General features: G+C 35.5%; 3 protein-coding genes across 5 annotated transcripts; 2 read left to right on the plus strand and 1 right to left on the minus strand.

Moving 5' to 3' along the window:
• Positions 1-13,840: 13,840 nt before the first annotated feature.
• On the plus strand, positions 13,841-18,788 carry Pten (phosphatase and tensin-like protein). 3 transcript variants are annotated; one of them, XR_006412456.2, is made up of 12 exons: positions 13,841-14,559; positions 15,291-15,501; positions 15,567-15,739; positions 15,812-15,956; positions 16,059-16,246; positions 16,315-16,422; positions 16,693-16,855; positions 16,918-17,027; positions 17,095-17,310; positions 17,371-17,692; positions 17,936-18,146; positions 18,594-18,788. XR_006412456.2 is itself a non-coding variant. In XM_070217576.1 (12 exons), the coding sequence occupies exons 3-12, from the start codon at positions 15,402-15,404 to the stop codon at positions 18,611-18,613; spliced, it is 1,545 nt and encodes a 514-aa protein (XP_070073677.1). In that variant the 5' UTR covers positions 13,841-14,016; positions 14,273-14,559; positions 15,291-15,401; the 3' UTR covers positions 18,614-18,788. The 3 variants fall into 3 exon arrangements, 2 of the variants coding, with proteins under 2 accessions (XP_070073677.1, XP_070073678.1); XM_070217576.1 differs by lacking the exon at positions 17,936-18,146 and having other exon boundaries at positions 13,841-14,016; positions 14,273-14,559; XM_070217577.1 differs by lacking the exon at positions 17,936-18,146 and having other exon boundaries at positions 13,841-14,016; positions 14,413-14,559.
• Positions 18,789-19,616: 828 nt separating this feature from the next.
• Positions 19,617-20,668, plus strand: LOC108063258 (FUN14 domain-containing protein 2). Its single transcript, XM_017150296.3, has 3 exons — positions 19,617-19,778; positions 20,134-20,326; positions 20,387-20,668. Exons 1-3 carry the CDS (start codon positions 19,684-19,686, stop codon positions 20,567-20,569), a joined length of 471 nt encoding a protein of 156 aa, XP_017005785.1. The 5' UTR covers positions 19,617-19,683; the 3' UTR covers positions 20,570-20,668.
• A 1-nt stretch (position 20,669) lies between these two features.
• On the minus strand, positions 20,670-23,531 carry Ror (Tyrosine-protein kinase transmembrane receptor Ror). The gene is made up of 8 exons (XM_017150295.2): positions 23,300-23,531; positions 22,936-23,088; positions 22,283-22,879; positions 21,999-22,215; positions 21,742-21,946; positions 21,230-21,677; positions 21,035-21,167; positions 20,670-20,977 (listed from the first exon to the last, which is right to left on the minus strand). The coding sequence occupies exons 1-8, from the start codon at positions 23,395-23,397 to the stop codon at positions 20,759-20,761; spliced, it is 2,070 nt and encodes a 689-aa protein (XP_017005784.2). The 5' UTR covers positions 23,398-23,531; the 3' UTR covers positions 20,670-20,758.
• Between the last annotated feature and the right edge of the window lie 86 nt (positions 23,532-23,617).

A 23,617-nucleotide genomic window follows, 5' to 3' on the forward strand; every position in this document is an offset into this window, starting at 1 on the left:
AACTGCATATTTTATCACATATTTCTGTGGCCATAACTATTCATTTCTTTCTTCTGGCAGCCCTTAATGTTTTCCACACTTCTGATGGATATTATAAATTCATTGATTGGGCTTTATGGTTCCGTTCGAACGTAAAACCGTATAATCGAGTAGATCGGAATTATGATTTCTTTTGTGGCTCGGCATTAAAGTTGAGCACAAAGAATTTTAATAATCGAGGAAAAATTAACGTTTAATTTAGTCATTTTTATTGTGGTTTTTGGTTTTGAGGTTAAGTTGATGTTTAAAAATATTAAATAATAATATTTATTATATTTTCCAAACAATAAAGAATATTAATTTTATATCGAAAATCCTTAAATCAAACTTCACTATGACTCAGCCCACAATGATTCACATGGTCCTCGACCCTAATTTATTGCACATGTGTATTTTCCCTCAACCTGCAGCCACAAAAGTGAAAAAGAATTTCCCACCCATACCAAAATCAAACCACATTGTACACCATGCAATTGATATCCCAAAGTACACATATCAATTTGGCACACACTCGTAGGACATTTATTTTATGCCTATATGTGATTAATATGTTGAGCCAATTCCACCCCAAAAGGGTGGTTTTCCCCTGCTTTTATATGGTGCGCAAATCCCAAAGGGAATAAACCGAGGACAAATATCAATAATTGCCGAAACAAGTGTATCCATTTTTACCACAAAATAAAGAGAAAAAGACCTAATTCAAGAATTTTCCCATCGTTAAAAAAAGGTTCCCAGGCCAACAAAAGTTTTTGGCAAATTTACAAAACACAAATTAATTTGCACTCAACTGCAGGTACCCAAAAAGAGATGAAGAAGAAGAAACCCTCTTCAATCCTCCCCTGTGGACAAAAGTTTAAAAAGTTCAACCCCGAAGCTCATCAATTAAAATTTAACCAGCCCGAAAGTTTCTTTCCTTTTTTGTGTGTGCTCGTGTATTCGTTCATCAGAATATTAGGGATAATTACATTTTAATCATCTTTATTGCTCTTTCACAAGTTTACTGTTATATACAAGACGGTTTTGCATGGTATATGGCCGGGTTTACATGAGTCCACTGGCCACAACAATTAGGGGTTGGCCGGGGCCAATGCGGTTGGGCTTTTTTATGGGCCGGGAAAACAAAAACTGAAGAGAGTACGGGAATGGCAAACGGGGAACCGCAGACATTTTTCAGAAAACGGTAGCAACCACAAAATTTCATAAAGTTTTTGGTTCGTTTTTGTTGTTTTCGTATTTCTCGTGTGCGCTTCATCAATTGGTAATGAGTGGAGTAAAGTGGTTGGTAACCGATGAGGAGGGTGGGACTTTGGTAGTTTAAAGACATCGGACTGGCACCAGCTGTTGTCATTTACTGTGTGGATCAGTTTGAACGTTGAACTCCGCCGGTCACTCGAGTCACATTCCATTTAATTTGAATTTGAGTTGAATTCAATTTGGTGAAACTTTGGCCAGAAGCAGTTGGGTTGGTTGGGCACTGGATTGAAATCGATTAACAGGAAAGTTTGCAGTTTATTTTGAAGGAAATAATGCAAAAGTATTAGTTGAATAAATATACAAAATATTTGTAAAAGAATTTAAGAATTTAAAAATAAATAGAATTTAATATATTTTTTAATTTATTTTCTTACAAAAGCAGCCTAATAAAATTGGGAAGAAATAGCATTAATAATAAACGTGTCCTTTTATTTTGTAAAAGCTAAAATTAAATATCAAGAAATATTTATGAACTAAATTTAAATTAATATATTTTAAATTAAATTTAATTTTTTGACCACTTTAGATGTTTTTTTAAAGACTTTTAACCAAAAATCAGTAAAATAAATATAAATTGAATTTTGAAAGCTCTCTGGCGAATATTCTAAACTAAATATTTACTGTTTGGGGTAAAGGCATAAATTAGCAGCATAAACTAATCAATATATAAATTCAGTTCAACTGGAGAGGAAATCGTCTTGCAACTCATTCTTATCTGCCAGGAGCTGCTGCTCAATGCACAAAAATTGAAATCAATTAAAATGACAACAAAAGTGGCCATAAATACTCATGTCCAGTTGCGCTGCTTTTTATGGCTTTTTAGCTCTGGCCTTTTGGTTACTCTGGCAAATCTAATGAAGATTTACTTTAGGCCATAACACACATGGTGGAGGCGCTTAAGTGGCAGCAGCACAGCAACATCGTGGCCATTTATTTGGAATTTTACATTTTACAACGCCGAGTCGAGTGTGGGAGGCCCCTGGTGTCGCAGATAGAGATGCGTGCCCACCAGCAGCCAGCAACACCAATACCATATAGCAACAGCAATAGCCAACAGCAACACCAACAGCAGCAACATGCAATTATAAGCGTTGTACACACAGCAATCCTCGCCAACCCAAACCCAAACCAATTCCAATTTCTAACAGTGGCAATAGCTTTGGCGACAGTCCCACCAGCCTCTTTTTTGGGGGCGTGGCAGCATATGGCCATATATAGGATGGCCAGCCATTGCCAATGCAGCACATAAAGTTCGATATTTGTTGCTGTTGTACTGCTACTGCTGATTCTGATGCTGGTGGCCGTTTCTGGATTTATGTGCGCTATATGCGGTTATAAATTCCAAATACATGAACGACTCCGCTTGGCCAGATCTATGCGCCAAATTGCAGCAGCAACAACAGTTGAAGCAACAGCAACAGCAACACCAACAACAGCAACATCATCAGCAGCAGCAGTGACAGAGTTTTCTTTTTAGAGTCGTAATCGGAAAAAGCCAATCGGTGTGCTGCCTAATATTTATACCGTGTAATAAGGATGTTGACATAAGGTACAGCAAGGATGACAAAAATAAAAAAATAAATATATTTATAAGATTTTACGGAAGAATTAAATTTAAAGTATAATAATACGGGCATTTGTGCAAAATCAATCAGTTTATAAATTTGTAGTTCTGGGATATTATACTTATTGGTTACCTTTATTTCTCACAACTTATTTATACACCCAAAGAAAATATTCGCCTTGAGTTTGAGTAAATTTTAAATTAATTTAAGAGTTAGATATCATTTAAATATTATTTTGTCTGTATATTCACCATAAATTCAAAGTAAAGTATATTTAAGTCACAATGAACAATTCATTTTTTAACAAAACTGAGTTTTTTATGAAGAAAAAAATTTAATTTTCCTAGAAATTAATGAAATTAATTATATATATCTTCATAAAAAATCAATGTTAACGGCATGTTTAAGATTTTAAAATTAATTTATATTGCTTTGAAATCCCACAGTACCCCAAAAATCGATACCCAATCGCAGACTTTCCCTTATGTTTTCAATTAGACAAGAGAAGCATCGAACGCACTGGAAAATGGCAAGTGATTCTTCTAAATTGCTTCGCTGCGCAATTATTTCAATTTCGACTGAGGCGGGCCAAGCCGAAACCACCAGCATCCGGGGATTGGGATGCGGATACGGAAACGGATCCCCCAACCAAACCAAACCACATAGAGCCACTTGGTTCGAGGTTGGTGGAACTGGGCTCAGTGGTCGTATTGTCGTTATTTGAGTTCCTTGGCTCATAAATCAGTTTGCTGCCTTTTTAATCCGTTTTAATTGCTGTTCGTTGGTCAGACTATGGATGTCGCAGGACTAGCACAAGGATATAGTGCCACAAGGATCTAGTGTTGTTGCTGGGCTGGCATTGTTGTTTTCGAGGCGATTAAGAGACCCGGAACACGTATCGCAGATGAATCTTTCGTCCTAAGCACCTTTTTGGCCATTATAATCGTTGTACGCAGTCTAAAAGGGAATTACCTTCATCTCTTAGTCACCAACAAACAAAACAAATTTGTTTACAATTTAAGAATTTTAAGGAAGTCTTTGTAGTCATTTTACATAACAAATTACACACTTAAATATTTTACAAATATTAAAATATAGCCTTTTGAACAGTTAGTTTCTATCAAAAAATTTTTACAAGTGTTAAAGTAGTTTTACAAAATAAATTACGCCCTTATATAATTTACAAAAATACAAAATCTACCTTAGGTAAAGTTTCTAAAATAATAAATATATTTTTTATCATTTTGGATATTTTTGGTGATTTGGTGACTTTACAGACAAATTTACACCCTAAAATAATTTATAAAATTCTGCCTTAAATACAAGCTTTAAAAACCATAAATATATTTTCCATAATATTGGGACCACTTCTTGTGCTCCCCCAAAAAAGTGTTCAATGCATTTAATTCCGTGCCACAAATTTGACATAAGTGCTGCCTAATTGTGGTCGACATGCCCACTTTTTCCCTACCAAACCGCAATTATACATTCACATTATGAGTTATCCATCAATAAAATGTTCAAATTTGTAATTACAGCCAAAAAAGCGGAAAAGTGGTTAAGATAAACGCCAACCGCTGCCTTCCGTTTGGGAAAAAGGTGAGAAAAGTATTGAACAGAACACGAAATGTAACGGAAAAAATGGTTTCAGGACAACCGCAAAATTACATGCATCTGTTTAAATGTTTCTTGTTGTTCTAATTGCCCTGAAACACCCACAAAAAAATAAAAACAGGAAAAGAGGATGAGGAGCTGGCAGATCATTCGTGGACAACGCTTATCACAAAAGGCAGCTCCCGGGTGAGCCGTTTAGAAAGTGCCGCTGCTGTCACTCCGGCAACTTTAACAGGTGCTCGCTGGGGGTATAAAAAACACCAGCAGTGGCCAGAAAAAAAAATAAATAAACAATAAAAACGGGCGAAAAAAAGCTGGCAAATGAAAACTGCAAGCCACCAAACAAATGCGGATAACAAACTGTCAAAGTTTTACGCTTATTACCAACAGCAGGGCGAAAAAAAAACGAGAAACGAAAAATAACTGGGAAGTAACAACAACTGAAAAATTGTATGACAGAGTGTCCCTCCTCCTCTTCTCCCGATTTTGGTGGCACTTGGGACCACGAACCTGTCCACTTTTTAGTCGTCTGCTCCGCTGCCCAGCGGGATGCGGTGGCGAATTTTAGTGGGTGTATTGCCATGTTTTCAAATTGACTCAATATCTCATACCCTTTTAAATTCAAAATGACACTGGAGTTTGGTAAGGGAACAAAATTTAAAATTTTCCAAAACTGTAAATCACGCAAAATTTAAAATAAATAAGCAACAGAAAATAATAATTTCACTGAATACAAATAAAAATTGGATTTTAGGTTAGATACATTTTCTTTCATATTAAGAACACCCTGTTAATTGCTTAATTATTTTCAGGGTATTTAAAACATCGGTATTTTATTGTACAAACCCCTTTTATATTTTTGAGTACGAAATTCATGCTAACAGAACAGATTTGTCACAGCGGAAATGACAGCAACTTTATTTTTTTTATTTTATTTCGCATTGTTTACATTTCTTTTCATCTTTTCGGCCTTAAAATATTTAAAAACATTTTTAAGTAGGAAAATTCTTTAAAAAGATTAAATAATTTCTAATATTTTATTCGAAATAATTTATAATATATTATAACAAATCATAGCCTTATAAACTAGGCACCTAATACTTTCTTAAAAGTTTTAGCAGATTCAAAAATTTCTTATATTTTATTCGCAATAATTTATAATATATTGTAACAAATCATAGCCTTATAAACTAGGCACCTAATACTTTCTTAAAAGTTGAAGCGAAATAATAAAGTAGCAAATCCCCCTTTACAATTTGTATTCCGAAAACGCTGGCAAAAAGTTGTAAACTTTCAACAGATATGGCGTGATTACAGTGGCCTGCGGCTAGATGGAAAATTCTCCGGAAAAGTCATTTATAAAATGGAAATTATACACATAAACCGAGGACAGGCGCACCCACAAAACCTTCGGAAGAAGAAGGGGAAATTCTCGGAAAAGGACACTTGCTTTTCTCGAGCTCATCAAAATATGCTGGCTGGCACACAGACACGAACAAAATGGCGACAAAATACGAGGAAATCGCACCCACATACAAAAAGGACATTAACTCATGCACACACACATACGCACAAGGAGTAGCAGGAAAAATGAGTCCCATGTCTTTCATTAAAACTTTCGGCAAATTATCGGGTAACATATGCTTGCGGCTTGATTGTCAAATATAGTTCACCAAAGGAACTCTGCACTTCGTCCTTAGTCCTTCGTCCTGCGGCATCCTTGAGTGAGTGCCCCTCACAGATACACCCACACATATACATATATAACACTTTTCCACTTGAGTGTTGTAAGGGGAATTTTCCTCCAGATAGAGACATGAACTCTGTATAAATATTAAAGCAACTTCAACGTCCTCCATACGCCGGTTTTCCCTTTGATTTCCTTGGGGAGCTAAGCGCAAGCAGGCAAAAAAGAGAAAAGCTTCAGGGAAAGCATTTCCCCTTTTCCTGCCATTTTCCAGCATCCAGTAGAAGGGGTGTCGGAATTGGATTGGGGATTGGAATTGTAACGAAAAAAGGATGTAAATCCGCGCAGGCGTTGTAATACTTTTCAGCCGGCATTGCAATGCTCAACACCCTCGGGTGAGTAAAATAAATTGGCTTCTAATAATATGGGCAACAATATTATTATTATATTTTATATGACAAAGATTTAATTTTATTTCTAAAAAATTGTGTTTAATTTTTTGTAGCATACTTAGCGGCAAATCTACAGTTAACCAGTTTTGTTAATATTGTTTCTTAAGATATTATACAAGTAATTATTCATTTATTTTTAGCTTTTCAGCTTTTCCTGGTTTAGTTTAACTTTATTTGCTACAAATTTATTTGAAGTCCTACCTGCATCAGCAATAAATTTTTAAATATTTAATAACCAAAACCAAGAAATGTTTACATATTCTGGTACTAAAGTTAAAACAATTGATATTCCTTTTAGAATTTTCAAATATTATTATAGCCAATTTTCAAATATTATCGTAGTGAATTAAAAGTGTTGAATAGGGACTACTATCAACTTCTTATCAACTGAATTATAATTTATATTATAATTTTGCCAAATTTAAAACCACTTTTTGGTCAACTTAATTAGCAGGACACTGGCTGTAAAGCCAAAATTCCAGCTTCCCTCCTCCAAACTCCCAACTCATATAATTTCCCCCTACAACTTTTCGCCTGCTTAGTTAGTTTGCCGTGGCAGTCATTAGTAGTCCTATGTTAATTTGGTGCGCCTAATAAACTGCTACTTTTTGCCAGCGCCCACCTGGCGCACACCCACCATTGCTCTGACCCCTCAAAAAACACCCCCTAGACACCCCGAAAACCCACCCAAAACCCGAAATGGTGGCGCTGTGCGAATTTGCCACTTCAACAGCTCCTTGGTGGCAACACGGTCACGTACGCGAAACGAGTGAAAGCTGAAATTTCGTTGAAAAAGGATATATGGGCACAGAGCTGGCATTGTCCTGGGGCCGTGAGCTGAATTCCAACTGCGTTCGTATATATATGGTATAGAGTATGGTATAACCCCCATTCCTATCTGTCTGCTTGTCTGCCATCTTGGCTTTTACATACAGACTTTTTCGCCCGTTTCTCTTTCTTATTCCTCGGCCTTTTCTTTCTTGTTTTTTTTGTAAAATGGCGTGGCAATGTGGAAAAAGAAAATGTAGAAAAGTTATTGATTTTTTTCTTGTGCTCTCAAGTTTCTTAAATTCAGGATGCTCGAATAATTGTGCAGCCAGCTGTCAGAAGAGATCAGCTGACGTAACTGTCAAATTGTTTGTGATTTTGATTTCACTCTTATTTATTCATCATTTTTCGGTAGTTGTGACACCGCCTGGCAGGCCATCACATGTCAGACAGCCGAAAAAGACAAATCAGAAAAACTTTTTCGTTACACAACCTGACATGTCACGAATATAAGGTAAACAATCCAATCAAATGCGCTAGTTTTGTGGTTAAACAAAACTAAATTGGGAACTTGCAAAGGTGACAGGCAAGTGACAATTTGGGATTGAAGTCTTTATTCTTTTCCAGCGAACTTATATCCTCTTTATAAATAAGTTTCATAAAATGTTGTTAAATATTATATTAAGTTGTGGAGTAACATAAACTTTTCTTTATTATTTTAAGGTCAATAAATTTTAAATTTCCGGTTTAATTGCCTTGAATGTACAAAATATATACATATTTTATTCCCCTGAAAATTGTGTCAGAAATCTCATCAAGTTTCTCATTATATTCCATAATTTTGCCTCTTTCTTCGGCCGCTCTTTTTTCGCCTGACCAATTATGTGTATAGTTTTTTTTTTGAGTACTTTGCTTTCAACACTCTTTAAAATAAGCGCATTAAATGCAAAGCTGCAACTTCCGATTTTTACGCGGTGCACACGAAAGCGTTTCGAACCTCCTGCAAACTGAAAACTGAAAACCAGTTGGCGGTCTTAATTATGAGCAAATGTTGGTCAAGTTATGCGTTCCGTTCTTTATTTTCGTACTTCTCCCTCCTTTTGCAGGCTCACTTTTCACCTGAGACGGTGGGTTGTGCGAGCTTCAAGAGGGCCCGCATCGAAATCCTATAATTATGTGCAATCAATACTTTTTTGGTATCGGCTTAAAGCCGGAACGGATGCGTATAGAACGGGAATAAGTGGGGTGGAGGTTGAAGTTCTACCGGCCAGTTGCTAATAAAGCGATTGAAGAGTCGACGAACGGAGGTGGAAACTGAGAGGGTTTACTTAATGCGGAAACACTTTTCCCTTGCTTAAAAAACACATTTTATTTTTCACATTTTTATAGTAAGTTTTTATATCAAGTTTTTATTATCAAATTTGCCAATCTAAAATTTCTTTTTTTGTGACTAGGATTCCTACAAAAAATAGTGCCTTTAATTCAATATATTTAATATTTCTTTCTGTTGGTACTTTCAAAAATGTTGTTATAATTGTCGTGTACTGCCAGACATTTACTTTTATCAAAAAAATATAATCACAATTAAAAGCAGTAATATTCATTTATAATGGAGCCGAAATAGCAGCCATTTTTGGCGCCCACTTTCAAAAATACTCAATTAATGCCGATAAATTAGCATGGTCATACCGAAAGTGTCTCCTCTTAGCCGAGACACGAACCATTTCGCTGCGTCACTTTTAGTGTGACCGTATTCGCTTAGTCGAGACACGAACCATTCACTGCGTCACTTTCGGTGTGACCGTATTCTGCGATGGTTTGTTTCTCCGCTAAGCGGAGACACTTTCGGTATGACCATGCTAATTTATCGGCATTAATCGAGTATTTTTGAAAGTGGGCGCCAAAAATGGCGGTCCGTCGCCCCGAAAGATTGGCAACACAAATTTGCACTGCCATTCCAGTTGGAGTTTATTTTCCAATTGAGCTAATTTTTCTTTTCATTTCTGAGGGAAAACAGACCGGACCGACGTTTTGGAAAATGGAGTGTTGGAAAATGGGCAGTGCAAGTGCACTAATTCGCCAGCCGCGAATATTGTAAATATTGAATCCAAAATTTAATGCTTTTATTCGGTGTTTTTATTCCGCCAGAGATTACACTGAGCAACTTTGAGGTGTACTCATGTGTACGTAGCGTCATGTACTACTTGCACACGCACGGAATCCAGTCTTTTTGTGTAGCGGTATTATCCGATAATTTCGGGTCAAATAACAGCTTAAAGAGAATGGAGATACCGAGACTGTATGATATTACGCACTTTAAGGATCGGATTTCCCGCTAACATTTTTTTTTCAGAGGACGAATCCGTACTGGAATTGTACGCGCCAGCGCCAGCACCTATGTTGGGCATCCACAACAATATCCCCAATATTACCCCCAACCTCATTATCCACCCCATTATCAGCACCAATATTAAAAATATGGCAGTGCACTTGGCAGAGTGCGATCCGGCAAAGAATACATTTTATTGTCCTGACTGTCCTATTACAGCACCAATTCCGGTGCAGAAGCACAAATGCCCAAAATTGTTCAAAAAAAAAAACTTTAAATAAACCAAACACGTAAAACGGAAGGTATTTTGGGAGCGCCTAGACTTGCCGGCTAGGGAACCGGGCAAAGTCTTTTCGTGTATCGGTTAAGCAAAAATCAATGCGATTATTGCTTTGCACACGTTTCGAGGCCCTAGTATTTGCTCTCCACTACTAACCAAGTCCGCAAAATGGGCTCACAGAAAGGCGTTCATGGGAAGCAGACGTAATTCAAGAGTTAGAGTGTTCTCCATAAACACAAATGGTCAGGTCTGACGTAAACTTCTCCCAAATCACTCCCCAAAATTAAAACTTGCAACGCTAGTGGCCAAGTGGGGCGATTAGAAATATTTTATATTTTTTAGTTCCAGCTCCAGAAATAAACATAAAAAAAATGAGCAACCACAATTACACAACAAAAACCAGCGCAAACATTACAAAGTGAGAAGGAGGACATTACGAAACATAGAGCACGAAATACTTAATCATCAAACCAATAAAGAAAACTTAAAAAAAGAGCAACATGAACTTAACTCTATGTGTCCAAGTTCGATTTCTAATTGCTGCAAAATGAGACATCGGCGGAACTTTGCAGAAGAAAAGCGATGCAAGTTTGCGCTAACAGAGGCCCTACCCTTCTGTTATTTCCAAATAAATGCCAAAACGCCAGGCTCAGAAAAATCCTAAACGGAAAAAAATACTGAAATTCTCTATATAAGGTCACACTTTTCGATACACAAATTTTTTTATCGAAATATCAATATTTATTTCCGCTGTTTAGATGAGATACCGCTCCACGGAGTCGCAAGGTGCTTCTATTTTTTCAGCTCCTTTTTTACATTTATTAAATTGAAATGAACTGCATTTCCACACCACCCTGGAGGCATAGTCCAACTGAATATATATTTATATTATGCGTCTCACAAATTGAAGTACGTAGTAATAATTTACATTATTGTTGTTATTAAAATTTGGGGTGCTACGCATTTGCAAAATAGCTTCTCCCTTTCTGTTGATATGTTAAAAATTTCATATATGCCTTGAACTTGCTGCATCCACAATTGGATTGTAGGTGCCCAGTCGTCGGCAAGTTGTTCCAGGGCCATTATTGTTCATGTTTTTGAGGGATAGATGTGAACTCCTGGGCCGGGAGAACCATTTGCGATGAATTTTGGTTATAGTAAACCACTCCTCTATGAACATATCTTTCTTATATTTTTTATTTTATCAATGTTAATTTTAAGGGAACGAAGGACCATTTCCCAACCCTATAAGCTCCAAAGTGTCGTTCGCCATGTATATAGGTTGTACACCCGCTCCAAGGTCCTAATCCGCACTCCGAGGTTATCCGGGAACCAATCCAGCATGTGGGTTATGTCCCTCAATTGCGGCACCGTCCATCTATCCAGGGAAAAATTGTTTATGGGACAGTTGTCGGACTTTTATGATTTCTGTCAGAAGTTTGCATCGCAGTGAAGGAGACGGTTCCGAACCCAAAAAGTATACATATTCTTGTAAATCGTAGTAAATCGTTGTAAATCGTAGTAAGCCATAGTAAACCGTAGTTAATCGTAGTAAACCGTAGTAAATTGTAGAAAATCGTGGTAAATCGTAGTAAATCGTAGTAAATCGTAGTAAATTGTAGTATACCGTAGTAAACCGTAGTAAATCGTAGTAAACCGTAGTAAATCGTAGTAAATCGTAGTAAGCCGTAGTAAATAAAATTTAATTAATCAAAATATGGCCATATTTAACTTTAATTAACTATTTAAAGATCGAACTTTTGTTGGGTCTTCCCACAGAACTCCATCCAGCATCCGTTGAACGGATGGTCCGTAAGGTTTTGCCGTTCCAAAAATTTGCCAAAACAGCAAAAATTTGGTTTTGTTTACAAATTTTTCATATTAATATTGGCTAGGCAGAGGCGTAGTAAGAGCGGAGTATGGGGTACGGGAGGTTAGGCTCCCCCCCAGTCAGCAATATGTATGCATATTCGTTTTAGGATATGTTATAAACGTTCAGATATGTTTTTAAACTATTTTCTTATTCTATTTATTGTATTATTCCACAATAAAATTAGGAGGACGCAATTTTACGACAGTTTCAAGTCGGGAGAAATCCCCCTTCGTTAATGTTGAGCTGAGCAGCTGCTCTTCAGTCAGCTGTTATTGGATGGTAGATGGTGGATGGAGTTCTGTGGGAACACGAGTTTCACATTCGTCAAAAATCCCAACCGTTTCAAACGGATGGACTCTATGGGAAGAGGCTATTAGGCGATGTTTTTTCTGTTTTCTCGGTGCAACTCTGAATTCTACCTCTTGACTATGAAAAATTGAACGATGACTGCGAGCCCAAATCAAATCTTAACAATAAATAATCGTCTATCTAATCTCTTTAGATATAATAGATCCTTTGCAATAATGGAAAGAGCAAGAAACATCGTTTGTAATATCTTATTACACCCTTGAAAAGGGTATTATGATTTCTGTCAGAAGTTTGCAACGCAGTGAAGGAGACGGTTCCGAACCGAAAAAGTATATATATTCTTGAGTAGTAGTATTCTTAGTAGTAAACCGTAGTAAGCCGTAGTAATCCGTAGTAAACCGTAGTAAGCCGTAGTAATCCGTAGTAAATCGTAGTAGACCGTAGTAAATCGTAGTAAGCCGTAGTAAATCGTGGTAGATAGTGGTAAATCGTAGTAAACCGTAGTAAATCGTAGTAAATCGTAGTAAACCGTAGTAAATCGTAGTAGATAGTGGTAAATCGTAGTAAACCGTAGTAAATCGTAGTAAATCGTAGTAGATACTGGTAAATCGTAGTAAAACGTAGTAAACCGTAGTAAATCGTAGTGAACCGTAGTAAATCGTAGTAAATCGTAGTAAACCGTAGTAAATCGTAGTAAGCCGTAGTAAACCGTAGTAAATCGTAGTAAATCTTAGTAATAGCACAGTATGTTAATTTATGATAAATAACTAAAATTGATAGATAAATTAACTAAAATTATTATTTAAGTTTTAGTAAATTTAATTAATCAAAATATGGCCATATTTAACTTTAATTAACTATTTAAAGATCCAACTTTTGTTGGGGGTTCCCACAGAACTTCATCCACCATCCGTTGAACGGATGGTCCGTAACGTTTTGCCGTTCCGAAAATTTCCCAGTTAGTCCGCCATCCAATTTTGACGGACTTTAACGTTCTCTTTTATGCGATAGTTAGGTGATGTTTTTTCGGTATATCTCCGAATTCCTTCCTTTTTACTGTGAAAAATGGAACGATGACTGCGAGAACAAATCAAATCGATGGCGGGAAAAAATTTAAAATTGCATTAATTCATTATTTTTTGGCTATCGTTGAATTATAGCCTCTTCTTATATATCATGGTCACACTGCGCGATTTGCGTAGAACAGTTGTTTTAAAAACACCTATTTCCCAGATGCAACACAAAACAAAATGTATAAAATAATTAAGAAGTGGTAAATAAATAATATTTAATTACTTTAAATGAAAATGTTGAAAAACAAAAACTAGATTAGACAAAATCTAGTCTACAGAGATTTCCGAATTATTTTATGAAGCCCGTTAAATGAAAAGGGCCTAGCAGGCAGTTTTATTTTGATTTTAGTTAATTAAAAACATGTTCTTTTATTTTGATATCTATTAAAAACAACACCTATGGTTTTCATTTAAAAATAAAATGTATCCATTAAAAAAAAAATTTTGATAATAAATTGTAAAAGTACAAAGAAATTAAAAAATATCTATTACACTATCGAATGTCAATCGATAGTTTTTGCATACACAATTTAATCGAAAGGACCCAACGCACGTCGATTGCGCAGCACGTATTTTTTCTCACATCTTGTAGTGGTATCGCTTGCATTAAACACCCTGTGGATCTCACGCTTGATAAATTAATAATACATTTAATAGAGCATGAGCGCTATTGTTTAAGTTTTACACATAATTTAAAAGTTTTATTTGGAATTTCGTGGCTTAATGTATAACATGTGATAACTTTTTGAAATGCAGTAGCAAGAACCTGCTCGGTGGGAACCCAAATACATTTAGCTTATTGACTTAAACATACCCATATGCACATACATATGTATTAAACAGTAGGCGCATATGTATATTCGTGTGGTGCTGATAGTGTAAATGTGTAAAATGTCTGTGGAATTGTAAATATGTTTTTGTTTAAACAAATATGTACATAAATGCACAAAAATCGGTGCATCCATATCTGCATATTTCTGTACATGCATATGTGCTCTAACTGCAATACATACTACCATTCGCGGACAGTTCGTCGAAAAAGTGTGTCTACTCGGCGAGATAAAACAAAAAACAGTTGCCAAATCAGTCGCTATGTTAAGTAATTCGAAATTACTGTTCGGTGTTTCTAATACGGATTTTGATTGTTCGAAAATCGCCCGTTTATGCAGTGAACCAATTTAATTGCTCGAATCCCGTGCGTTGACTTCAATAAGAAAACTTTATTGGCAAGTTGAGCGATTCGACAGTCAAACTGAATGTATTATGCCAAGCGGAAAATTGTTATATTGTTTATCTTTGATAATATGCCGATACATGTAAGTATGTTTCACTTGTGTGCCGTGAATGCGTGGTGCTGTGCGTGTGTGTGTGTGATTGGCAATTTTAAGGACCTGCATATACGTATACCGAACTTCAGCAAAATGCTAAATGAAAAGGGCTTTACTTAACTCTTTTTTACCTGCTCCTAAAAAAGAAGAAAACTTCTTATTTCTATGCAAGAAATGCAGTTTCTGGGTGCACATGTGCATACACACATACATATGTATGTGTACTTGCCTAAATCTGTATCCAAGTAAGGTTTGCGATTTTCAGACCTACATACAAGAATATCTCGACCCAAAGTTATGATTATCGTTTATATACAAATTAATTGTCCCTAATAAGCAAAACCTCTACGGCTGATAGTCCCAACAATTGAATAACAATGCAATACTTGACATGGAAATATAAATGTGTCGGAATTTGAATGTAATTATTACCATTTCTTTCTAATATTACTATTAGAAGAGTACTATCCCAAAGATCCAAAACAATACCTTGTACAGGATTACTAACCTAAATCAATTATTTCTCCCAGTCTTTTTTTAGAATTTTTTTTACTTCACTCGAGAATTTGTTTCTAAGATTTTTGCTTCAGGATTAAATTCGATGATTTATAGGAATCTTTACCAATTTAATACAATGCGATATTAGAGTACCAAGACTGATTTGCAAATATTATTATTAAAAGAAGTAATTAATTAATTTGCTTGTTTCCTCTTTACAGAACATTAACATTGAAATGGAGTAAGATATAAGTCAACAACTGGTTTCCAAATATATTTGAATGGATGCAGCTAACCTAATTTAAAAAGACAAGTCTTTTAACTTTAAAAACATGGCCAACACCATTTCGTTAATGTCTAACGTGATACGCAATGTAGTGAGCAAAAAACGTATACGATATAAGGAAAAAGGATACAATTTGGATTTAACCTGTAAGCCTCTCAATTAATTAAATTTTTAAGGAATATTCATACTAATACTTACCCTTTTTGTACAGACATTAATGATAACATAATTGCCATGGGGTATCCAGCTCCGGATAAACTAGAGGGCCTCTACAGAAACCGTCTAGAAGATGTCTATAAATTTTTGGAAGAAAATCATGGCCAGCATTACAAAATATATAACCTATGCCTAGAGCGTAGTTACGACGTCGGAAAATTTCACGGGGTAATATACACTGACCCATCTTGTGTGGGTACATCGTTTTCAGTATTACATTTTTCCACTAATTTATTACAGAGAGTAGCTGTTTTTCCGTTCGAAGACCATAACCCTCCAACGATTGAGTTAATACAACGATTTTGTCAGGATGTTGATTTATGGCTTAAAGAAGATTCGTCCAATGTCGTGGCCGTGCACTGTAAAGCTGGAAAAGGAAGAACCGGTAAGAAGAGTCTCCAGAGATCCATCACAAAAAATTAATCTCTTGAAAAAGTTGTTTTGTCTAATTTATTAATATTTTTGTCAAATTTATCCCTATTTTAAGGTACCATGATATGTGCATATTTACTGTTCAGTGGATTACAAAAATCCGCTGATGAGGCATTAGCCTGGTATGATGAGAAGCGTACAAAGGACCGTAAAGGTGTGACAATCCCATCTCAGCGTCGATATGTTCAGTATTTTTCCAAACTAGTTTGTTCAAGTGTTCCATATTCGAAAATAAGCCTTAACGTGAGTATTTAAAGGAAAATTAACTAACCAAGCACTCACAACAATTAATATAATATAATATATCTCAGGTATGTGAAATACGATTCTCGGAGTCCCCCTTTCTGCAAAACTTAGGCACGGTACAATGTTCAGTATCTGTATTAAACGACTCAGCCACAGAAAATGCAAAGCCAGATGTAAGTATTACTACGATCTCTTCTCACTTAATTAATATATTTTTATTCATATTTAAAGTCAGAAATTGTATCTTAATATAAAGCTATGTATTTATAACCTGTTTAATTTCATAAATGTACTGTTTGTTTTTAAGAAGTCAAGAAGATTTATTATTAGCCCCGAAATGCTTTGATTAATAATACGTTTTTCATAAAAAATATTTTGTAAATCAGCAGGCATACATATATGTTTATCTAATTACCATTTTATTCTTCTTGTTTACTTTTCAGAGACTGAAAACCTGGACGATTGATTTTCAAAAATCATTTGTATTGACCAGTAAACCATCTTTACCAGTTTCCGGTGATATAAAATTCGAACTTACACAAAAATCATCAAGGAAAATAGTTTGTCATTTTTGGTTAAACACATTTTTTGTGCGAAATTATTCAAGTAAGTATATTTAGTAAATCATAAAATGATTCAAGAATTAAATGATCCTTGTTTCTACTTAGCTTGCGAATCCGATGGAACAGTTAACAGATATATACACACTTTACACAAATCGGAAATCGATGATGTACATAAAGACAGAGAACACAAATCGTTTTCCGAGGATTTCAAGGTACGTTTTAAAAGATTTTTAACGGCTTATTGATGTCTAAGGTACTAAAAATGTATTTCTTTTTTAGATTTCAATCTTATTTGAATCAGAAAATTTTAGCAATGATGTTCAAGCTGAACCATCCGAAAAAGAGAAAAATGACAACGTTTTGAATTTTGAAAGATCAGATTATGAAAGTTTACCTCCAAACTGCTTTCTTGAAAAACAAGTCTTAACTGCGATCGTCAATGATAACACAGCGAAAAGTCAAACAGTAGAACCGTTGGATCATAAGGATATAGTTGTAAGTGAAAACACGTTTTGCGCAGAAAATATTCTTAATCTATAAATCTAATATTCGTAGACTAAAATTCAATACGACACATCAACCAATTCAAAAAATACTTCGACTGCGTCAAAACGCAAACAGCCTAATAGCAAACCTCTTTTAACAAGCTTGAATGATTCCACAAAAGAGGAAATAAAAAAAAATCATATATTTAATCAACCGTCCATTAAAAAAACTGATTTAATCAAATGGCAGAATAGTGAAGTTCATATCACCTCTGACACTCGAAGTATAAATGAAAATAAGAACATCAATTACAATTCATACATCACATGTAAACAATCCTCTCCAAAATTCAACTGTGGTACCGAAGAAGGCCAGGAAGATTGGGAATCCGGTGAGTTTTCTGAACACTATACCTCTCAATGACCAGATCTCACTAAAATCTATCTGTTTTAATCGAATAATAAACAATCAACGTTATTATTTCACGTTTTTATTAAAATGATTTTATTTTAATTAGAACTCTTGACCATTACCGGTTTTTTTTAATTAATAGTACTCAAATTACCATTTCTCAGATAGCCTTTTTACCATACATATATCGTCCAAACATTTATATTCTTATTGACTTCGCCAGAATAAACACCCGAGACGATTTAAAAGACTTTGGCTGAACGATCTCTTATTTTTGATGTATAAAACGAAGCCACCAGAACTGGATTTATATGTCCCCAAGACTTTTACGAGTATACTAGCAGACAGGCTTGCAAAGATCCACTTCCTTTAACAGGGGAGCCGATCGATAACAGCTGGGCTCTGCACATCTGTTTAGAATTTAATGTACATAGGTGAGTGGGAGCCCATGCCTGCGGCTTGAAAGGTCAACTAACCGGGCAAACCCTTAATCAGTATCCTCATCGATTCTCATCAAACATATTTCACCGTTTCATAAATATATGTCTCTGGACATTTCATTAAATAATAGTATTATCAAAGTATAAAATCTTTTTGATTATATCTAAACTTTAATTTGGTTTTCAATGTTAATCCGATGGTTCATTGATTACTGTTACCGTATGCTAAAAAAAATCTCAGCTTAATCGTCAAAGTTGAATATTTAAACATATTTTGTGTGTTTCATTATCATTATGGTCTTCGGCATTGCATTGCTTTGAGTAAAAACCATTCATGCAATTTCGATATCATTGTTCTGTTTTATTGACTAAAATATATTATTAATGTAGATTGATTGTTCAAACTCAACTAATGATATGAATATTTTTATTTCATTCCAGGTGAATCAACATACCTGTAATCAATGCTTATTACGGACTTATAATTCTTGGTGATTTAGCAAAGTAATTAAAATTGCTAAGTAATTGGCTAATCTATTCGAATTTGTAAATATACTGTATGATATTTATTTAAGTAGTTTTAACAATTATTTTAAATAAACTCATGTACATTTTGTATTGTAGATTTCATTCGAACTTTGGGTTTTTGTCTGAAGTTTTGGTATTATAAGGTCAAGGTAAGGTGGCAAGAGCAATAACTGGTACTCCCAAAAAAAAAGGATTATAAAAACCCCGGCTAGTCCTACAAAAATCAAAAATGTCTAATTCAAACGGACAAAGAATTTGGGAGAGATAGGCGTTGCAAGTTATGTGCTTTAGGTCCTTTAGCCACGCAACGCATTTCAATAAAATTGGAAAACCGGTGGTTACAATATCAAGTTCTGAGTCGCTTAGCTCGACGATGTGGGTACTAGGTTTAAGGCTATTGACCGGCAAATCTTAGCTAGCAGACACTTTCTTTCGACCTTAAAATAAATATACAAGAAATTAAATGTTTTTCGCTATAGTTGATGAAAATATGTAATACGTTTCCTAAATAACATTATTTTATTGTAAAAAGTAAAATATCAAGAAAATACTAAAAAGGCAAATAATTTAAAATATTGGCGGCGAATCGCTATTATACACATATTTTTGAATATTTTAATTTTGCATATAATAAATCAAGACTTCTTCAGTTAAAGGCGTTATCTGCATACTTTATGCTTATTATTCTCAATAAACACAGCTGATTGAATAGATACGGTCACATTAAACAATTAGATATTATTTTGCATACGCAACAGTGCAATTACGCATGACGGAAGCATTTACTAATATATCAAAATATAACTTTTTAATTAAACCTTCTGGTTACTTTTTAAATTTCCTAAAATACCAATTAAAATCGATGTGTCAGTTCCTCGTCCCAAAAAAGAACGCCCTGATTTGATGCCTGCCCTGACGCTACCTTGACTCGCATATATTATTGTGTAAAATTGACGTAAACTCTTGGAAGTTCTCTGCTTAACGTCAATATCTAATTTTAAAAATGACTAATTATTCGGAATTTTTAAAGAAAGTTTTTAGCGATATTGGTCAGCGTTCAGCATATTCGCAAATGCTAATTGGTGTCACTTCAGGATGGTATGTGTTATATCATTGCAGCGCAGCACAGCTGAATTTAATCAGTGCGAAATCTCTGATACTTGCCGTATATTAAATGTTTACCTACCTTAGTTATTTACTAAAACCTTTTATACTACATATTTGCTATATTCTCAAGAAACTGAGGATTAAATGCAATTCCTGTAGCTATTTGGTGTACATAGATTGTACATACAGACATACATAAGCCATATTTGTGTAACAAGTAAAGGACATTCAACAAAAGTGCATTCGTTTCATAAATATTTCGTCATAATATATGTTTCGAATCATAAATTTAATAAGAAGCTCGCTGTCAACAGGGAACAAAACTAATAATTCACACATTTTACAGGGCAACAGGATTTACCACAATGAAGATAGGCAAATTTGCTGCTTTTGCCGTGGGCGGCAGCATTATCTTGCTGGAAATTGCACACCAAGAAGGGCTTATAAAAATAAATTGGACAAAGTTGGATAAGAGCGTTGATAAGCTTGCCGATAAAGTGGAAGCTTCGTTAGGTCGTGAGAAAAATTGGAAGGATAAGGTACAACTTTAAGATCTCGAAATTGTTTTTTTTATACTCAAAATCCCCTTGTATTTCCAGACCGAAAGATATGTCGACAACCAATTGGATAGGGCTGAAAGCCTCTTGACAAGAAACGGCAAGAAGGTACAGAAGTGGTATACCAAACTAATTGGCGATGAAGAGGGCCCGAAAGTAAACGATCTGCACATTTTTCTGGCATCATTCTTCGGTGGCGTTGCCCTAGGTATTGCGACCGGATAATTTAATTGTCGATGGCACAAGTACATTTAAATACCATATGGTTATTATGAACAAATCTCACTAAATAAAGGTAAAAAAAAATATATATAAACGGAAATCAATTTGTTTTATATATTTTATTTTATTAAATTCTTAAATCTACTTATGTTACAGTCCTTTCGTTGAAAATACATATGTATGTGTAAATGCCTACGCTTGCATTTCTGGATTGCTTGCTTTAAAATGGCCCTCGTGCCAAGTTTTAAGACGGTTTGATATATCTGTGAACGTGGGACGTTTAACTGATTGCTCATGCCAGCACTCGATCATAAGCGAGTAAACTGCAGTGGGGCAGTTTTCCGGAGCGGACAGCAGTTGCCTTGAACGGATTAGATTGATCACCTCCTGGTTACTGTAACCGTAGTATGGCTGAAAGATATTAATCGTTACATTTTGTGAATTTATATGATGAGTCGTAGATCTCACCTGCATTCCATAGCTGTAAATTTCCCAAAGAACCACTCCAAATGACCATACATCGCTCTCCGTGGTGAACTTACCATACAAAATGGACTCTGAGGGCATCCATCTTACGGGCAATAGCGATTTTGACTGAACCCTTAAAAAAAAAAACTCATTATAACACAGATTTATAAGATCTGAACAAGACTAAAGTCTTACCGATAATAATCTGAGCTGTAAATGTCTCTGGACAATCCAAAATCGGATATTTTCACAACCAATCCCTCGTTTACCAGACAGTTTCGGGCAGCCAGGTCCCGGTGAACGTAATGATGGGCCGACAGATATTGCATTCCCTCGCTGATTTGCAGCGCTATCTGCAGAAATTCCAGTTGCGATAGAGATTTACCTTCGGTGGGCGAGTTTGAGATCAGAAACTCGTGCAGATCGCCATTAGCCATGTACTCAAAGAGCATGCAGTAGGGCTCCTTGTTCAGTACTACCCCTAAAATGCATACTATATTCTGATGCTTCAAGTCCGAAATGAGTTCGATTTCGCGCTTAAAATCCTGTTGAGTTTTCACCGAGGCGTTTTCCTTCAAAGCCTTAATGGCAACCGTTATGGTGGTTTTATTTGGCTGCGATAGCTGTCCCTTGTAAACTTTTCCTAAAATGGAATAATATTATAAATTATAAATGAATAATACAGGCTTTTAATAACAAAGACTTACCAAAAGCTCCCTCGCCCAGCTCCTCCAAAAACTCAACATCTTGTAGAGTAAAATGGGATATTCTAAGAAGAGTATTTCTTTCAATAAGTTTTGAGTTCAGAGCAACATGATCGGATAAGTTCCCCAAATTGCCCCTGCCAGCATCTTGAGTATTATTAAGTTGTGAGTTTCCGTAAATATTCTTATCGGCGCTGGGTGTGTTGATCTAAAACAAATATGTTCGTTATGATTTTTCTGTGTATCTTCTGTGTACTCACATTATGAATATTTCTCATCCCATAGTGCATGATGGTTCTCCTCTTAAAGAGTATAATGGCGAAAATGATAATGAAGATTAAGATAATGGCTGCCGCCGTTCCAGCAATGGCAATCCAAATTTTATCTGCACATTTTGGAATATCACACGGTTCGATAATGCGCTCTCGCGAAGAATCCACGAAACACCAAGGGCTATTCTCCACACTTCCTGGGTTCCTTTAAATGTAGAAAAGTATTTCCTTTAAAATTAGAAGTTCAGATTTATACAACAAAGTTAACTTACCTGCAGTAATTCTGACCGATGAGCTCAGGGAAATCAGATATTTCTTTCATTAGCCAAGACCATCTTAAACAAGGCTTTCCGGAGGCGGACACGTTCGCAACTCCTCTGTAGGTCGAGCCGTCCTCCCAGTAACAGTTCTCCGTCTTATCCACCTCAATGGTTATGCCCAAGGATAAACAGTCCTTATGCTGGGGCAACTTTTGGCAGTCCTCGACGCCAACCATCCCAATGACCGGATGTCGTTTGGCGATAGCATATTCCTTCTGACAGAGCTCGTTTTCCAGCAGCTCGCACTCCTCGCGGCAAATTCGTTTTAGGTTTTCAGACTCTCTGGTCGGTGGGTATTTACTCGAAATATCAGTGCTGAACACATCTTCATAGATGGTGGATTTCTTCTTAAAAATGTTGATGTTCTTTATATCTTTAGTTTTGGTCCTCTTCCGGCGAATAGTGACATTTGCATTTTTAAACTGTTTTGCATTCGTAGCGACATTAGCAAAATACAATAAATTCGTGCGTTCGGGAGTTCTGCAAATTGGCATTGAGCTAAAACATAAACTGGGCAGGGCGTACATGCGACAATTTGCGTTCATATCTCTGAAATTAGGCATTTGAGAAATCGGCTATGGTTATGTGAAGATATAGATACTCACTTTGATTCCCTAATTACGCCATATGCCGCTTTCAATCGCTCCTCCAAGTCGTTCATCGTGAGATTCGGGGATACAAAGACATGGGCATTGCTCAAAACATCTCGGCAAATAGTGCCATTGTAAATGTGACAGATCCCCGACGATTGCTGAAACCTGCAGTAGAATAGTGATATTTAATAATTATATAACTTAACTTTAATTTCGAAATAAAAATAATTAAATAAATATATTTATTCCAGACAGACTTTGAAATACTTTAACGGTTTTTGTTAACTAAAGAAACAAAATATTCTAAACCCCTGATTTAAATAAAATAAATTCACACAAATAAAATAAACTGTTTCCATGTTCACCAAATACCTACCCGTATATTCCGGAGTCCACATTATAGCTCCCCACATCCTTTCTTTTCAATACAAGCAGTAGCGAAATACACGCAATAAATGCAGAATATCTGTTCATATTGCTAAACCTCTGACTAACAATATGAAACCTTTAGTTATTTTAGTAGAACAATTGACATGCCAACGATTCTGAAAATATTTTTGTATTTATCCTTTCGCGAAAACTTTGTATGACATACAACATTTCATCCCTTCACGCAGCGTTTGGGGTTGTTGACTCCTTATCGATGAATCGATATACATATCTTGGAGTTACAAATGTTCATAACAAAGAAATT

The sequence above is a fragment of the Drosophila takahashii genome, chromosome 2L, assembly GCF_030179915.1.
Source record: "Drosophila takahashii strain IR98-3 E-12201 chromosome 2L, DtakHiC1v2, whole genome shotgun sequence".
NCBI lineage: Eukaryota > Metazoa > Arthropoda > Insecta > Diptera > Drosophilidae > Drosophila > Drosophila takahashii.

What these genes read in the sequence shown, in the direction of transcription:
- Pten (XM_070217576.1), top strand. Translation starts at nt 15,402, where the DNA reads ATGGCCAACACCATTTCGTTAATGTCTAACGTGATACGCAATGTAGTG. An exon ending in AGCTGGAAAAGGAAGAACCG is followed by an intron (nt 15,957 to 16,058) that starts GTAAGAAGAGTC and finishes CCCTATTTTAAG; the next exon opens with GTACCATGATATGTGCATAT. An exon ending in TTTTGTGCGAAATTATTCAA is followed by an intron (nt 16,856 to 16,917) that starts GTAAGTATATTT and finishes GTTTCTACTTAG; the next exon opens with CTTGCGAATCCGATGGAACA.
- LOC108063258 (XM_017150296.3), top strand. Translation starts at nt 19,684, where the DNA reads ATGACTAATTATTCGGAATTTTTAAAGAAAGTTTTTAGCGATATTGGT. An exon ending in ATTGGTGTCACTTCAGGATG is followed by an intron (nt 19,779 to 20,133) that starts GTATGTGTTATA and finishes CACATTTTACAG; the next exon opens with GGCAACAGGATTTACCACAA. An exon ending in AGAAAAATTGGAAGGATAAG is followed by an intron (nt 20,327 to 20,386) that starts GTACAACTTTAA and finishes TTGTATTTCCAG; the next exon opens with ACCGAAAGATATGTCGACAA.
- Ror (XM_017150295.2), bottom strand. Translation starts at nt 23,397, where the DNA reads ATGAACAGATATTCTGCATTTATTGCGTGTATTTCGCTACTGCTTGTA. An exon ending in GGATGAGAAATATTCATAAT is followed by an intron (nt 21,947 to 21,998) that starts GTGAGTACACAG and finishes TATTTGTTTTAG; the next exon opens with ATCAACACACCCAGCGCCGA. An exon ending in TACAGCTCAGATTATTATCG is followed by an intron (nt 21,168 to 21,229) that starts GTAAGACTTTAG and finishes TTTTTTTTTAAG; the next exon opens with GGTTCAGTCAAAATCGCTAT.